This window comes from Leucopleurus acutus, assembly GCF_964270905.1.
Source record: "Leucopleurus acutus genome assembly, chromosome: 4".
In the NCBI taxonomy this organism is placed as follows: domain Eukaryota; kingdom Metazoa; phylum Chordata; class Mammalia; order Artiodactyla; family Delphinidae; genus Leucopleurus; species Leucopleurus acutus.
In genome coordinates, this window is record NC_139146.1 from 6,466,698 (window position 1) to 6,485,713 (window position 19,016).

General features: G+C 38.2%; 1 protein-coding gene across 2 annotated transcripts; it reads left to right on the top strand.

Annotated features, from left to right (window-relative positions):
* Positions 1 to 3,219: 3,219 nt before the first annotated feature.
* Positions 3,220 to 15,481, top strand: PCDH18 (protocadherin 18; the record flags this gene model as incomplete). 2 transcript variants are annotated; one of them, XM_082838059.1, is made up of 4 exons in its annotated part: positions 3,220 to 5,706; positions 6,504 to 6,592; positions 6,683 to 6,846; positions 14,465 to 15,481. In XM_082838059.1, 4 exons carry the CDS (start codon positions 3,220 to 3,222, stop codon positions 15,130 to 15,132), a joined length of 3,408 nt encoding a protein of 1,135 aa, XP_082694185.1. In that variant the 3' UTR covers positions 15,133 to 15,481. The 2 variants fall into 2 exon arrangements, with proteins under 2 accessions (XP_082694185.1, XP_082694184.1); XM_082838058.1 differs by having other exon boundaries at positions 6,507 to 6,592.
* Positions 15,482 to 19,016: the final 3,535 nt, after the last annotated feature.

Below are 19,016 nucleotides of genomic sequence, written 5' to 3' on the forward strand. Positions count from 1 at the left end.
CAGCCAACTTGGGCTGACGTGGTGAAAGGAGATTCGTGAATAAAATATGCACAACAGGAAGGAAGCAGCTGAGATTCTCCTCCAGGAGTTCAGTACGTATCATCACCTAGAGTGCCATAGTCCTCTAGAGGAGAAGCCACCTCCTTCTGGTCAACAAAGGCTGCCATATCAAAGGTGGACAGACTTTAAGGAACATACCATCACTGCTTCTTCAGTAAGATGTCTAAGAAGTTGTTTTAGAGGGTCTACCCCTTCTTCATGACTTTGTAAAATTCCAGAAGAAAGTTCAATCCAATCATTGTTAGATAACAACTAACAGAAGTTTATCCTTTTTTTCTCTCCTGATACAAACCCTCTCACAAACACCAAGTGATATGGAAGACAGTTTTTTTTTTTAGTATTTTCTGTTCAGAGCTACCAAATAAGGACATTTTGAATTGCTGGAACTAATCAAAAGTTCGAAGGAAAGATTTAGTTTCTATTCTGTACTTTTTGAAAACAAGTTTGAGAAACAGAGTAGTATATATTAAGGAGAAATCAAGAGCAAAATACTGTCATGCAGGCATATATGATTCCTCAGGGAGAGACTGGCCAGCTGAAAATGAAGCAATATTTGGTAAGGATGACAGAGCAAGCTGAGCAAAGCCCTTCCGCATGAAAGGATTCAAAGTTCTTTAATGATTTCCTCATGGAAACACATTCCTTGTGAGTTTACATTAATTTACAACCTATTTTAAATATTTCAGTAAGTTACTTCTGAAGCTCTTTTTCACAATAATTAATTCTGTTCAAGCTCACTGTCAGAAATAAATGAAAGATTTTAAAGATATTTTTACTTGTTAAGCATAGGGGAAGATGTCTTTCACATTAATCAAATCCATTGCTCTTGGGGTTTGGGGGGGTAGACTTACCAAATCCACAAAGAAAACTCTCCTAGAACTAATGGAATTAGATTACCTTTGAATTCTCACCCCTACTTCGAATAGTCACTAATTCCTTTCTTTGCTCTTTTGGTGTTTGCAAAGGGGTTCACTAAAGCCTGAATCGATACAATTATTGGCTCAGATCGTGAGAGGTCTATGCCGGATGGCTATGGGTTTCTAAAATCCCAGTTGCTTGTGGTAGTTTTCCCAGTTTGCCTATAGGGTTTGGGGATCAGCAATTTGAAAGGGCTACAAACTTGTGAAACAGTTTATTCATGGGGGCAGAATGTTCATCAGCGTGACCCAGTACTAAATACATACATTATAGGCATTTCTATTCTGCACAATTTGCCACACAGCACTAGTTTCTGGGGGTGTGTGGGGGGAGACAATGGCTTATAAAATGCTTTTGAATGCCTAAAAAAGAAGGAGAGGTTACGCTACGACTCCGACTCCTCTGCTTTCTTTTTTGGAAAGAACCATCTTAGTTACTTTAGCTGAGCTCTGCTGAGAGTAAGCAAAGTGGAAAAATCAGAAAATTACTTTTTTTTTACATGTTTCTGGGGGCAAAAGAGAGAGTGGGAGAAACTAAATGGAAAAAAAGTGACAGTGAGATTATGTGAAAGAGCAAATATGCAAGTGGATGAAGACAGCTGAGGAATAATGCAAGAGGTATGAAAAAAAGCAGCAAGGAAAGAGCCATGATGGTAAACTTAAAGGGAACTGCAGAGCAGAAAGAACATCATAAATAATCACATTTTCAAATAAGACTAACATATCGGTTTCTGTGACCTGGGTAGAGCACAAACCTCCCATGATATTTCCTTAGCATTTTGATGCACACAAAATGCAATTTTCAGCTCAGGCATTTTATTCTTCAATGTAAACAAGCTTTGGGTTTTTAAAATACATATCCTAAAAGTGTTTTCATACAGAATACATATATCATAAAAATCTGACTTGTAAACTACTGAGTCCATGTCCCCCCAAGTATTCATCGTGAAGACTCACCACGTATTGATAGTACCTTATGGTAGAAATTGACATGCTACAGCATGAAATGTCTGTTACCAAAGGCAAATAGGATTTTTTGAAGTACAGGACAAAGAAACATCATAGCCAATTTTGCCCAAACTCTAGGAAGGAAGTGTTATGAGGTAGAACTCTATTGTTAATTAGTTTCAAATGCTTTGGTGTTCCTTTAAATCTTGCTAATTAAGAGAAATCAAGAGTGGAAAATAGCCCCTTTCTTATCTTCAAGGAATAAAGATGAAAGAAAAACAGAAAATGAAACCTCTTTTCTTGTTCTGCTCTTTAAAACAGAGCCCCAAGAAAATCTGCTTGTGCTCACAGGAGAAAGCCCCACGTATTTACAGAGGGGGAGGGGAAGGAGGCGGGCTGAGAAGCATAATTAGAAGCAAGTTTTCACATTTTATTAAATTCCTCCACCAACAAAATGCACTTAGAGGTATTTTAAGTTAAACCAGTACTTAAGGACTATGAAAAGCAAGATGATTGCATGTTTGTGGAAGAAGAAAGGGCAATTAAGAAAACCAGGCCAATTTAAAATGCCATATAAATAAAGGCGACCAGAAGTTGATTTAAAGTTTGTCTTCTGTAATTTGTCTCTCCTTTGTCGTGGCACGCTCAGAGAAAGTGAACGCGGGGGACGGAGGGGGGCAGGGGAGGGGAGGGGTGGAGGGAGGGAGCCTCTCGGACCCTCCTCCTTCGTCTCGCTCCGTCTCCCTCCCTCTCCCACCCATCCGCCCTGCCTTCGCTTTGCGGACTCCATCGGCTTCTGATTTGGAAGCACGCTGATTGGCTGGAAGCGATTCAACGCACGCGGGGCAAGAGAGCTTTGTCTGAGTTGAAGTGAAGTTGTACAGATCTTAGACTGGAGTCAGCAATCACGGGCGCTTGGTCTGCAGCCGAGCGGAGAAAAGGAGAAAGAATCGCTGGGGAAAGAGCCACTGCAGCCTCCGCCGGCGCCCTGCGATAGATGGACGCCGACTGCACAAGGGGGAAAACGCGGACGTGACACTCTTTCGCCTGCCAAGAGGACAAACAGCCGCACAAATGCAAGGACTGGACTCCATGCCGATTATATCTGGAAGTCGTGACACGGTGTGTATAAAACAAAAGTTTGCGAGCTGTTAATTGCTGTGCTGTGTTATTAAGAGACGCTTTCAAGTTTCGAGTACCAAATGTAGCCTAGCTTTAAGTTGCCAAAGGAAGCTGAGGGAATTGCTTTGCTGTTTTAACTTGCTCTGTGAGAGGAATCTCATAAACCTGACCGATGTACCAAATGAATGCTAAAATGCACTTTAGATTTGTTTTTGCACTCCTGGTGGTATCTTTCAACTCCGATGTACTGGGCAAGAATTTGAAATACAGGATTTACGAGGAGCAGAGGGTTGGATCGGTAATTGCAAGACTATCAGAGGATGTGGCTGATGTTTTAGTTAAGCTACCTAATCCTTCTACCGTTCGCTTCCGAGCCATGCAAAGGGGAAATTCTCCTCTACTCGTGGTCAACGAGGATAGCGGGGAAATCAGCATAGGGGCAAAAATTGACCGCGAACAACTATGCCAGAAAAACTTGAACTGTTCCATAGAGTTTGATGTGATCACTCTACCCACTGAGCATCTGCAGCTTTTCCATATTGAAGTTGAAGTGCTGGATATTAATGACAATTCTCCCCAGTTTTCAAGACCTCTCATACCGATTGAGATATCAGAGAGTGCAGCAGTTGGGACGCGGATCCCTTTGGACAGTGCATTTGATCCGGATGTTGGGGAAAACTCCCTCCACACGTACTCTCTCTCTGCCAATGATTTCTTTAATATCGAGGTTCAGACTAGGACGGATGGAGCGAAGTATGCAGAACTCATAGTGGTTAGAGAGCTGGATCGGGAGCTGAAGTCGAGCTATGAGCTTCAGCTCACCGCCTCGGACATGGGGGTGCCTCAGAGGTCTGGCTCATCCATACTAAAAATCAGCATTTCAGACTCTAATGACAACAGCCCTGCTTTTGAGCAGCAGTCTTATATAATACAGCTCTTAGAAAACTCCCCCATTGGCACTTTGCTGCTAGATCTGAACGCCACTGATCCAGATGAGGGCGCTAATGGGAAAATCGTCTATTCCTTCAGCAGTCATGTGTCTCCCAAGATTATAGAGACTTTTAAGATTGATTCAGAAAGAGGACATTTGACTCTTTTCAAGCCAGTGGATTATGAAATCACCAAATCCTATGAGATTGATGTTCAGGCTCAGGATTTGGGTCCAAATTCAATCCCAGCTCATTGCAAAATTATAATTAAGGTTGTGGATGTTAATGACAATAAACCTGAAATTAACATAAACCTCATGTCCCCCGGGAAAGAAGAAATATCTTATATTTTTGAAGGGGATCCTATTGACACCTTTGTTGCCTTGGTCAGGGTTCAGGACAAGGATTCTGGGCTGAATGGAGAAATAGTTTGTAGGCTTCACGGACATGGTCACTTTAAACTTCAGAAGACTTATGAAAACAATTATTTAATCTTGACAAATGCCACGCTGGATAGAGAAAAGAGGTCCGAATACAGTTTGACTGTAATCGCTGAGGACAAGGGGACACCCAGTCTCTCAACAGTAAAACATTTTACTGTTCAAATCAACGATATAAATGACAATCCACCCCACTTCCAGAGAAGTCGATACGAATTTGCAATCTCAGAGAATAACTCGCCAGGGGCATATATCACCACTGTTACAGCCACAGATCCTGATCTTGGAGAAAATGGGCAAGTTACATATACCATTCTGGAGAGTTTTATCCTGGGAAGTTCCATAACTACATATGTAACCATTGACCCATCTAATGGCGCCATCTATGCCCTCAGAATCTTTGATCATGAGGAAGTGAGTCAGATCACTTTTGTGGTCGAAGCAAGAGACGGTGGAAGTCCAAAGCAACTCGTAAGCAATACCACAGTTGTGCTCACCATCATTGACGAAAATGACAACATCCCTGTGGTTATAGGACCGGCACTGCGCAATAATACCGCAGAAATCTCCATCCCCAAAGGGGCTGAAAGCGGCTTTCATGTCACAAGAATAAGGGCAATGGACAGAGACTCTGGTGTGAATGCTGAACTCAGCTGCTCCATAGTAGCAGGTAATGAGGAGAATATCTTTGTAATTGATCCACGATCATGTGACATCCATACCAACGTCAGCATGGAATCTGTTCCCTACACAGAATGGGAGCTCTCAGTTGTCATCCAGGACAAAGGAAATCCTCAGCTGCATACCAAAGTCCTTCTGAAGTGTATGATCTTTGAATATGCAGAGTCAGTGACAAGTACAGCAATGACCTCAGTAAGCCAGGCGTCCTTGGATGTCTCCATGATTATAATTATTTCCTTAGGAGCAATTTGTGCAGTGTTGTTGGTTATTATGGTGCTGTTTGCAACCAGGTGTAACCGAGAAAAGAAAGACACTAGATCCTACAACTGCAGGGTAGCGGAATCAACTTACCAGCATCACCCAAAAAGACCCTCCAGGCAGATCCACAAAGGGGACATCACATTGGTGCCTACCGTCAACGGCACTCTGCCCATCAGATCTCATCACAGACCATCTCCTTCTTCATCTCCTACCTTAGAAAGAGGGCAAATGGGCAGCCGGCAGAGTCACAACAGTCACCAGTCCCTCAACAGTTTGGTGACAATCTCATCGAACCACGTGCCAGAGAATTTCTCATTAGAACTCACCCATGCCACCCCTGCTGTTGAGGTAAGATCATACCCTCCACCTATTCACTGACAAAGTCAGCTGTTAGTGTTCAGAAGTTGTGTATGTGTTAGTTCTTAAACGTTTCCATTACTAAGTAACAATACTAAAGATATGCAAATTAAATAGGATACCAGTTACGTTATGTAGGTATAGCAAGTATTCACACCTTTTGCATACTGTCTTAAGTTTTTCATAAAGAATTTACTTGCATGTACCATGTGTAATATTGAAAAGTAAATGTGAAGCTAGCAAAGGACTATCTAATTAGAGTCCCCTTATCCTCAGATTATGATACTTCAAGCTAGAAATAAACAGGCTTGCTATATTCTCAGTAGTTGTGGTCTCTAAGAAAAATAAAAAACTGGGGTCTCCAGAATCCCATCTCGGTGCATGTGTATTTGTTCAGCTTTTGAAGCGTTTCTGACATTATTTTAACTACATGTGTTAGAATGTATTTTACAGCAGTTTCCATGCATTTTTATAACTGATCACTTTAATCTGAACTATAAGATAGAAGGAATCAATCAGTTTTCTATAAAGGAGTCCTCTTTCAAAAAGAGAATGTCAGCTGTATGAGAGCATCCACATTTCTCTGGGATGTGTTTCAGTTCTGTTTGGTGGCTGGCTACGTGGTCCTTCAGAGTCCAGCATATGTAAATCTTTAAAACGGAGATAGTATTAGAAGACAGAATTAGATAATTAGCATGAACTAGTGAGTAACTGTATTTGCTTGCTTCAAGCTTTTGAGTACTGGGGGATTTGTTTCCAGGAATCAGTACTGTCTGTTTCGTTTCCAGCAGGTCTCCCAGCTTCTTTCAATGCTTCACCAGGGACAATATCAACCAAGGCCAAGTTTTCGAGGAAACAAATATTCCAGGAGCTATAGGTATGAATTTCCCTCGTGCTACCTATTAAGTCTCAGATAACACGAATGCTGAAGACTAAAAACTATACTTTCTCTGATTTCTCTTTCTAGATATGCCCTTCAAGACATGGACAAATTTAGCTTGAAAGACAGTGGCCGTGGTGACAGTGAAGCAGGAGACAGTGATTATGATTTGGGGCGAGATTCTCCAATAGACAGGTTGCTGGGCGAAGGATTCAGCGACCTGTTTCTTACAGATGGAAGAATTCCAGCAGGTAAGAGCGTGGTGATAGATAAATCCTTATTTTCAGATCGACTACACCAGTGAAGTGAGCAATTTCTCCCGTGCTTTTATTTCTTCTTTGTTCTTTGCACTAAAGTATCTGTAATACACACACCATTAGCTGTGAACATAGACTGAAACAATTTTAAATTGTTTAATTAAAATTCATAGTAAACAGTTGGTAGAGAAAGGGAATAAGCAGGAGAGCTTAAGAGGACAAGAAGGAAGGAGTGGGGAGAGGAGGAGAGAAAACGACCCCACTCCCCTCCTCTCTCTCTACCCCATCTACTACCGCCATAAGACATTCTTGAGCAACTCTGTAAAATTACTGGGTGGTTGTTTTTATTCAGAGAGCCTGTTTTGGTGCCTAGTGGTGAACTGGACTATAATTTGGAGGACACATTTCCTGTGATGGGAACCAACTCGCATAATCAGAGATTAAAATACACCAGGGAATGGTACACTTTAATCACTAAAAATAGGAGAAAGAATGCATCTTTGTAGGTGGTAGGCATGGAATAATTTTGCCACCTTTCATTTTATGTGTCCACTGTAAATGGAAGAGGAACAGAAGTCCAAGAGGGGAATTTATAACTACACAGCTAGATGGAGGAGACCCTATTAAGTTACGAGCTATGTTTTCCTTAGACTCCCTTCTCTCTCATCGTGCAGTAGAAACTCTCAGATCCCGCAGAGTAAATACTGACTGCATCACTGTAGCAACCCTGTCACTAAAGACTGTAATAATATATCAACCCTTAGAAACATATTCCTTTGGCTACTTATGTTTCTAAATTCCACGGAATGTTGATCAAATAACTGTCACTTGACAAATGAATAAGTGAAGTGATAAATGAAAGAAAGGCAGAACAAAACTATATTACCTTGCTGAGTCCGTGGAACAACTGCTGTCTAAGTACAGATAAATAAGAGAGTTTAGGAAATAGACATGGGAGAGCTTCAGAGAGCCAGAGAAATTCAGTGGAAATCAGTACATAGGAACTCTCTCTCGTAAACCGGAGTAGTAGTGGCGGCAGTAGCTGCAGCAGTATTAATATTAGTCCTAGCAGTCGCAGCAGTGGTTACCAGCGACGCCCTAGTACTTACTCTGGGCCCATGAGGAATTCTATACCTGAACAACCTCTTGCAGCACTTTGACACAGGAATTAATGGTGGCGGTAATAACAGTAGTGTTCATATTTTCTTTTTAGATTTGAAAACTGAAGCTTATAAAGGTTAAAAAAAAGTATCCAAAATCAAGCAATTTGTACATGATAGAGGTGAGATTTGAACCTATCCCTCTACTCATTAAACACTAATCTATCAAGAATAATATAAAGTAACAGGTTTTTATTTTTTTGTAGTATGTTGAATGTCATGTTCTTACATTCTAAAGTTTTACAGTACTACTGTCTGTAACCTATTAAATGCTGCTTATTTAATTATGCTATTACCGTAATAGATACTGCATTTCTGGCAGGATGAATGTATGGGAAGGACTTCTAGTGGCATGAAGGGCTATAATCAATGTACATTGAGAGCCAAGATACTTACAGTCACCCATGGTGTCTTTTTCTTTTTTTAATGCATAGACTCCCTAGACCCATTTAAAGAGAAATCCTTGAAAACCTAGTGGAATACCTATGGCCTAAGACAACGTGCTCAAAGAGAAACAGTTTTATCTTACCCATGAAATGAAAGAGCAGGCTGAGTTTCTATGATTCTGTGATCCTGATAGAACTCTAATTTTGAATACTGATCCCTAATTTTGAATAAGATGATTTCCCAAATTACATTATTTCATAAAACATAACATCATGGGTATAATATCAATTATCTCATTATATATGTTATTTTTTCAATTGTAGAAAGTTGACTCATTGACACAATTCTATCAGTATAGTTAAAAGGAGAATAACTGCTCCTACTTAGATAACCTTGCCATTTCTGAGCCTAAATTATACCTTAAGTTCTTTTATAATTCTGAGATTGTATAATTCAATAGCTAATCATGGTCTAATTTTTTAAAAAAGGGCACGACGCCTCTTTCACTCTATCCTATATTTTCAAAGTTACCATCACCAGCTATGTTCACGGCAGGAGAGTTACCTAATGCTTGAATTAAAGTAATTAAAATAAATGTTAAAGAATAAAGGCATCTGGGAAACAACAGGTAGACACTGATAAACTCTAGATAATAGTGAGTCTTATTTAGTGAGTAACTTGAGTCTCCTAAGTTACATTTCTTTTCAAAGTTAGAGGCTCACCGTTATATTATCACCAACACCAGTGAATATACAGACAATTCTTTACAAAAAAATTCCATATTTACACAATCATACTTAATCTGGGTGTGTGTGGTGGGAGAGCTGGGGTATGGTGTCATACTGCAATAGATTGTATCAGAGTACATACACTTCTGCCTGACTAGCAACCTGTCTCTACGTGGGGTGTTGTAGAAAGTATTCTAGAGGCATAGAGCACCAGGAAATCACCAATGATCCATAAAATATCCTAAGCTTTATGCATGGTTGGCTATTAGAAATGTGCATAATCAAATATCTGTACAAAGATAACCATCCCTTAATTATGAACAACATTCTGATGATACATCACCCATATTCTGGCTTATTCTTCACCATGGCAGCTTCTGCTGGCACATTAGGGTGTAAAATTTGTGATTTGTAAACTTTATATTCCCAGGAAATATCCCAAGTAGAAAAAAAAAATAGTAAAAAAAGTAAGTCCACATCTGAATGCCATTAACAGAAATCAGCACAGTTTTTCTAAAGCATGAATATTTTTAGAACTTCAGTGTCTTATTCCAACAATGTTTTTCCTGCATTAGACTGTGATCAAATATAGATTATGTTATGTTGCTTTGCCTGCCAACAGGGTCATTTCTGGTCATTCATGCTATTAATTCCCACAGGAGGATCCTGCATTCTGAGCAGTAAAGTCAGCGCACATTTTTGTCTGTTGGCTCACGTTTGTCAACATACTTTCTTCCTTACTCAGTCAACTTTGAACCACAACACTACATATACGCTTGCAAAATCTCGCTTTTCCCAAAGTGTCAGCTGCACCAGGATGTTCTTGTGATACTCCTCCTTGACTGGGCGCATTCCATTTTTTTATCATTGTGTCATCTGTGATTACTTAATTCAAACATTTGTCTTTAATTCTATGTCCTCATCATTCTCATGGCTGGTATCCTACTTCTGGCCTTTCTTCCATGGCTGGTTTTCTGTACCAGCACATGAATTGATATTCACTCTCCAGTAGCTTCTTTCCTTGCCAAATCTTTCTTTCATACAGCTTGAACAACTTTTTCAGAACATTTTAATTTATACTTTTTGTTTCAAAAGCAATAATTGACTTTTGTTGCCTGGAAACACCTAATTCAGCTATTTATCTGGGCATTCCAAGGCCAATGAAATCCACTCCTAGCTTATTAACTTTTTTTTTTTTTTATCTTTTGCAATAGGCAGAGCCATCTCTTCACGTGACACACCAATCCTTTGCTCATGTCACCTTTCTACCTGAAAAACTGGCTTCTCTTCACTTTGTCTTCTATTCATCTCTCAAAGTTTGTTTCAAGCTGCTCTTTCTTTAACTACTTCAGCATCATCCGCCTCTACTCTTTTTTCTTTTCTTTTTTCAAATTTTATTTTTACTGAAGTAGAGTTGCTGTACAATATTATATAAGTTATAGACATACAATATAGTGATTCACAATTTTTAAAGGTTATACTCCATTTACAGTTATTATAGAATATTGGCTATATTCCCCGTGCTGTACAATATATCCTTGTAGCTTATTTACTTTATACCTGTTTGTACCACTTAATCCCTTACCCCTATCATGCCTCTCCCCACTTCCCTCTCCACTGTTAACCACTAGCTTGTTCTCTACCTCCGTGTCTGCTTCTTTTTTGTTATATTCACTAGTTTGTTGTAGTTTTTTAGATTCCACATATAAGTGACATCGTATTTTTTTTTTCTTTGTTTACATGCCCTCATCATTGTATAGTTTGGCACTTTAACTGGGCATTTATGACCTCATTTGTAACACTTGATTATTCTTATACCAGAAGCCATTTGAGGGCAGGAAGCTATCATAGCACTTTACATATGGCAGGCTCTTAATAGATAATTGATTGATTACTCAATCATATCAATGGCTTGATAGATGTTAGGCATATGTTTTTCTCCTTATGTCCCATGCTTGCTTCCTGCCCTACCTATAAGGTCTAGCACAGGGGCAAAATTGGCCATCATGCTGTGGGAAAAAAGAGTTCTCTATTTCTCCATGACTTTCCCTTTCCAGAGGAAATTTAACCACCTGACAGAGTTTTCAAGGAGCAACAGGAAGGTTGGCCACTTGCACCACTAGCCAACAAGTTCTGGTTCATTGGATACGGTGTGGAACATCTGTGGCACTAAGTTACATGTACACTGAGGATGATTTCGAACAGTTGAGTCTCAGGAAAATGGTTGAAAATACCAATGAAATTAAGAAATGCCCTCTTCTGTGTCACTGCTCTTCCATCTCTATTATTTTGGCCCTCCTTCTCTCCATTAGTCTTTATTCATCAATTTTTCATATTTTTTGAATTTAAAAATTTTATGTTAATTAACTTTTTTATTACTAAAGCCCCATTTATTTACTGTGAAGTTATAAAATAGCATTCCCTGTCTAAAAACTCCTATGACCAAATTTATTTTTAATATGAACTGTTTGAATCACCCAGATGGTACTGATGGTTATTTTCATTATGTTCAGCTCTCTAGAAAGTTGATCATGCTCAGAATTCTTAGAAGCTTGTGTAATTTTTCCCTTTTCCCCCTGTCATTAAACATTAAAACAAAACAAAGCCAATCAAACAATTAAGTCCTTCCCACAGAATTAAAGACCAGAAAACAAATGAAGAGGTGTCATCAGGTCTGTTCCCCTTCCTTCTAAAAGGATGTGAGTAAGACAATATGGACAGGTCTTCTTTCCAAATTCAGAGACTCAGGGAATTAGGAACAAAAAATTCATTACCACTTTGATAGTTATTTCAGCACTTAGAAAACCTCACTGCTATGAAGGTATTCCAGTTACTTTCAACACATTTTGGTTTTGTCCACATTTAAATGATGAACGATAGTTGGTAAATATTTCCAAAGAGTAATGCATTAAGTCATTACATCTAAACATCTTTTTATTCTTGCTTATTTAAATTTAACCCTTCTTCATAGCAAAATGACACAAGGATTCTCAATATTGCTGTCTCTCTCTCATGCCCTTGTGATTCCCATGGGATTGGCATTCACACTATCCAGCATCTTCCCTACTTTGAATTTCTAGCCTTCCTGGCAAGCAGGCGTTTCTTCTCACAGTTCTAGCTCTCATTTTTGTCCCTCAACTTACCCCTTCTCTATTAAAAATTGAGGCCCAGAATGGATGAGGTATAAGGACAGAATTATCTTCAAGGCTCAAATGATGAAAAGCAGTGACTTCCACACCTTTGAACAAAGTCCTTTACTTCTCCTTTCCTGAAAGGCAACGTTTATTCTTCACTTTTCTTTTTTGTGCATAAATCTTTTCCAAAATTTTGTTTTAAGGCATAAGAACACTAAATACGGGATCTACCCTGCTAACAAAGTTTTAACTGTACAATACAGTATCATTAACTGCAGGTACGGTGTTGTACAGCGGAGCTCTTGAACTTAATCTTGCTTAACTGAAAATGCATGCCTGTTAATCAGCAATTCCCCATTTCCCCCTCTCCCTAATCCCTGCCAACCACCATTTCACTCCTGGATTCTATGAATTTGACCATTCTAGATGCCTCATATACAGGGAATCACGCAGTTATGTGTCCTCCTGTGACTTGCTTATTTCGCTAAGCTTAATGTCCTCAAGATTCATCCACATTATCACATATTAGAGTTTTCTTCTTTTTTAAGGTGGAATAATATTCCATTGTATGCATATACTACATTTCCATTAAACATTCAGTGGACATTCAGGTTGTTTTCACATCTTGGTTATTGTGAACAGTGCTGTAGTGAACAGAAGAATGCTAATATTTCTTCGAGATCCTGATTTCAATTCTTTTGGATAAATATCCAAAGATGGGATTACTGGCTCATATGGTAGTTCTCTTTTTTAATTTTTTGAGTAACCTCCATATTATTTTCCATAGTGGTTGCACCATTTTACATTCCCCACAACAGAGTACAAGGGTTCCCAAGTTTTCCTCACCCCCCCCTCACTTGTTATTGTTTAGGTTTTTTGGTTTGTGTTTTATTACAGCCATCCTGTAAGAAAACTGGTTTGAGGTGATTTCTTATTGTGCTTTTTGATTTGCATTTCCCTGATGATTAGAAAATATGTAGTGAATGCCTACTCTATGCAGACACTTTAGACCTTTCCCAGGTGCTGTGGGTACACCAATAAGCATACTGGACAGCTAGCTTCCCCTAACCAGGAATTTGGCATTGTTCAAGAGTCAGCCTTTTTTTTTAAGCAATAACTTGGGAGGAAGAGAAATCTTTCTTAAGCAGCCAGATCTACAGAATTAGCTCTGAATATGTAAGTATGGCTGATATCAATCCAATTTTCATTCAAATCTAAGATGATTACTTTGCATTTTCTGAATTCGGTCATTTGCTCTAAAATGAAATCATGATATTGAAGAGACCTAAGCTGTCACTGAAAAAGATGGACGGTTTGTGGAGTATGTTTTACATCTCCACATTTCTTGGTGGTTCTGTAGTTTAGTTATCACATTTGCCAAATTTAGAGTTTTACCCTCTTCATTCTTCTGCTTTTCTCATATCATCGATTATTTTCTAAGAGTGTAACCACTCACATTCCAACAGTGCATCATGACATCTGGAAGAACTAACCAATGGTTTTTCATATTCTTCATCTTTTGATGACTCTTCCAACTCTTTGAATTTCAAACCTCTAAAAGACTTCTTAACAGGGTAACTGCAGATGCCTGGTATTTGAGGATAATTTGCACTGCTGTTTTAAGGAACACGTCGATAAATAATCCAGCATACTTGTAAGAGAGATTGATAAGTATAATTACCTGATAGCTTATTATATTCTCAATGCCTCCATTAAAAGTAAAATAGGTCAGATTGACCTCAATATCTGGAAGGTACTCAATGGTATTATGCAAGGTTTATCTGGTGGCATTCTAAAGTTATGGATTTCCCCTTACAGCTCTGGGTTTTTATAGAGTTTATGTTCAGCAAATATTTCATCACCCACACCTTAGCTCTTTTCCAAACTTCTTCATTAGTAAGTTGCCAATCCATTTTCTCATTACATGAGCAGCAGACGATATCCCTGAGAAGTACATGAGTCATAACCCTCCTTTGCTTATCTGAGAGACAAAAATATATATATATCCCAGGTTCATAAAACCAGTAGTCAAATCAAAGTTGTAACGGTAGTCCACCTCATATGTATAATAATGGGTTAGTATCATGGTCATAGTTTAAAATTGTCTTATTCTATGTTTTAAAAAATAAAATGATAATTTTTTCTATTATTTTGAGTCACACGAAGTATAATAACGAATCCCCACTGCTTTCCTTGAGTACAGCTATGAGGCTGTGCACGGAAGAGTGCAGGGTCCTGGGACACTCTGACCAGTGCTGGATGCCACCTCTGCCCTCACCTTCCTCTGATTATAGGAGTAACATGTTCATTCCGGGGGAAGAATTCCCAGCACAGCCTCAGCAGCAACATCCGCATCCGAGTCTCGAGGATGACACCCAGCCAGTAGATTCTGGCGAGAAGAAGAAGAGTTTTTCCACTTTTGGGAAGGACTCCCCAAACGATGAGGACTCTGGGGATACCAGCACGTCCTCTCTGCTCTCGGAAATGAGCAATGTGTTCCAGCGCCTCTTACCCCCTTCCCTGGACACCTATTCTGAGTGCAGTGAGATGGATCGATCCAACTCTCTGGAACGCCGGAAGGGACCTTTGTCAGCCAAGACTGTGGGGTACCCACAAGGGGTGGCGGCCTGGGCGGCCAGTACGCATTTTCAAAACCCCACCACCAACTCTGGCCCCCCACTTGGAACTCATTCCAGTGTGCAGCCTTCTTCAAAATGGTTGCCGGCCATGGAGGAGATCCCTGAAAATTATGAAGAGGATGATTTCGACAACGTGCTCAGCCACCTCGGTGATGGCAAACATGAACTCATGGATGCCAGCGAGCTAGTGGCTGAGATTAACAAACTGCTTCAAGATGTCCGCCAGAGCTAGGAAATGATAGCAAAGCATTTTTGTTTCCATATCTGTGGAAACAGGGGACAGCGAAAACCCTGAAAGAACTGGCATTGCCACATAGTTGCATTTATCATAAATGTGTCTGTGTATATTGAATATTAAATACTGTATTTTCGTATGTACACGATGCAAGTGTGATTATTTTAATCTGTATTTTAAAAATACATTTGTACCTTATATTTATGTGTAATTTAACAGACAAATTTTATTTTTTTACTCCCATGACAAACATGCGTCTCCTTATCATGTAGAGAAACTAGCCACTGTTCAAACCTGATATAATATTCAACCACAAAGTATAAAGGCACTGCTTAGATTAGTTATGTTGGGGAAGAAATTGTTACGCTGAAGGAACAATCCCACTAAAGCATTATTCAATTCTTAGTTCTATTAAGTGATCCAGCTTCTTTTTTCTTTAACTTTTTTAAAAAAGCATCAAGAAAAATGTTTAACTCTTTTATTATTATCGTTGTTCTTATTTTTACTGGTCTCTACTCGTTCTGGTAGTTCAACTCTTACCGTAAAATTGGAACATGAGGTGAAACTTTATTTCAGGACTGGGAAGTATCTTTCACAGACAATGGCGTAAAACAACAGGACTAGAATCCGTTTTCTCACTCCCAGGCTCCTACTACTCCAGGGCATCACACTGGCCTGTTCTTGAGAATATTTCTCCTAAAGTATTATCATCTATTTATAATCAAGGTAAACAATGAATTTTATTCCATCCTTGTAATATGAGAGGTGCCCCAAGGAAATGGAATCTGTCTTTTAAATGGATAACAGTGTGTATTTTAATAGCCTAAAGTATTAATGGACAAAAACAATTATGTCGGTGTCCCTCCCAGGGTAGTAAATATAACTGACTTATCCTGCAACTCTTCTATTCGAATCTTCCCCTCTCCTCTCACAATACTTGAACATGTTTATTTTTTGTAATGTTTTTTGCTATAACTCTTCACTCTTAGCTTTTGTCTCTAGTGCATGATCTCATATTTTTGCTTTTATTTTTAGTATAAGAACATTTATAAATTTACAGTTTTTGTTATTGCAAGTCTGTTTTACTTGTTGTGTGACAAACGGCAAATTCTTTATTTATTGTGCTGTTATCTCTCTGTGTGGAATGCCTTGGAAAGGGAGATCGTTGTTATTATGACTGTTCTCATTTATGACCTAGCTTCTATTAATGTTATTTCTATGAATACATTATCTTGATTGTACTCTCCAGAAAATTTTACTGTCAATGAAAATAAAAGGAAAATTGAAGTAAAGTTGAAGAACTGTCCATACATCGGAGTCCTGTTCCTACATATATGTTCAAAAGTTTTGCATGAAGCATACCCCTCATGAGAGGGTAATTCAGAGTTGGGTTTTGAATAGTAGAGAGGGAATATTCAACTGGCTTGGAAACAAGAGAAACCACAATGGAAAAGGAATGAATTTGAGATCTGTAATGGAAATGAAAGCAGTCTACCATATTTCCAGTAGATTAAGGAATTGAAATGCACTTGAAGTATAAAGAAAAAGGAGTAATCAATAGTAACCACTTGAACATTTCTCAAATTATTTCTCAAAACATTTTGTGTTGTGTCAGGAAAAAAAGTGTACCCTTACAATGTTTCCAAGAGGTGAAAATATTATCTTCTTCGGTTTACTAGTAGGGAAATGAAATACTAGGAAAGTTAAATAACCTTAAAATGGAGGAAACTCAGATATCTTAATTCTCAAATGAGTACCACATCAAATAGATGTGTTATGTCTTTCAAAAGGCACATTTTCCTTTGTAGAAGGGATTACAATTACAAGTGAAATTTCAGTTTATTTTTCAATAGATTACACACACCAATGCTCACCACATTGAAATACATTTTGCTTTTCAACTTCACTTCCCTTCAGTACATATTATCATTAAGAAAAAGACTTTCATAACTTCTCTGTTCTTAATTTAAAGCACCAACCGTAATTTAGGAAGCAAAGCTGGAAATCAATGTTCGAATGACGTGAAGTAAATAAAATGCAATATTGTGTTAAACAGAAGACCTTTGTACATTGTCTGGACAGGAAGCATTCTGTGTCTCAGGCTCCTTGTTTCTCCACCCTCCCCGTTCTTCTTACTTCCCATGCCCCAGGTTAAGGGATATTAGGGCAAGCTTTTCACTTTTCACTCTTGTTCTTTTCACAGGTAATATTATCTCAGTAAAGGCTGGAGTGTCTGGTGCCATGATAGCAACCTAACTTCTCATCAAATTTATATTTCCTCTTCTTTGATACCATGCCCTTGCTCAGACTGAAACAACCGAAAAGCACTTCAGTCAGGGATATCCCTTTCTCTATGTGGCCCCAATGGATTCCCTTAAATGTTCTTTAGTGATAATCGTCTTCCAATAATGTAATTTGACACTGAATCTGTTGCTTAACAAACCTTCCTTTTAAATGCTCATAGGGTGATTAGAATTGGCTTTCTTCAGATTCTTATAAGTTACTATATTAACACGGTTATTCATTTAGCATTTCTTTCTTGGTATTCGGCAGATGGGGCTTATAACTTTGTTAAGCATTTAAATTCTTGTCCCTCCTGTCACACATATATCAAATTTACCACTTACCAATAGATAACTGTTAAGGCAAAAGATAGGTAAGTTACTGTCTTATTGGAGTCACTGAAGAAGTGTCATTTGTGAAACTCAGCTTAGCTTCCTTGTTTCATCCATTTCATAGCAGCTGATGTCAGAAAATATTCAAAACCGAGTTTGAATTACTGACACATTAAAATTCAAAGAATAGTGAATCTATGTAAAATTTAGTTGTGTGGGTGAAAAATGGATTGTCTGACATAGCAACATGCAATCCTGCATGAACTCACAGAACTGATCCAAGACAATTCAGGCAATTTGCCGAACTATCAAAAAGTTTTGATGTCTCTGTTCCAATTCAATATATCTTGATTAAACATCATCACAGTATCAAAGATAAAAGGACACACTGAATAGGCAATAAATATTGCTATATAAAATTAAAGTCAAACCACGTGAAAGTCTTAAAGATTGGTGTTGAGTTTTAAAAAGGAAAAAAAATGCAGGAATTTTTTTTTAAGGCCAGCATGTTGACTTCCTTAACTGCAGGTTAAATTCATAAAACAAAGCTATCATACATTTATAAGCTGCCTTATATATTGTGAAAGTGTCAGATGCCAAACTGATTGTAATCATTTTTAATATGTTAGGATGTCTCTAACTGTGAATGTTAGAAACATTTCTATGTGGTTATATAACATTTTAACTTAATAAATTAGGTATTTGGGCCACTGAAGATTCATCTCATTCAGTTTAGTTTCTAGAACAAGCAGTAAGTCACTTTTTTGAAATAACTGAATAATACCTAAAGTATTACATTGCAATTGGAAAAAAAACTTTATTGCCCAAATTGTGGTTTCATTCTTCATCTGTGTAACTGGAGTCATAGTTAAGTACATACATATTGTATACCAGAAATAATAGGACTTTTAATACAATCTAGACCAGAAAATAATTAACAGGTAGGCACTGTATAATAGATGTGAAAACGATAGTCTATACTTCTCATTAATTTAACTTTTTATTATAAGATAGCTTATACAACTTGTGGGGCTGTTAAAAGAATTTTATGGGGAGCTGGTATTGCAAGAATTGCTACCAGAATTTACTGACTTCCTGACTTCTAAAATTGCAATAACACATCCTACCCTGGCACTTAAAAATAATAGTTTTCTATTTCCTTTTATGACTTCTGAAAGTTGCTCCTAATTCTTGTTTGCTTTTTTCAGATTTTATCTCTTCAACTTATTTATTTTATGGTACTCCTCCTTGATAATTTATCCTACT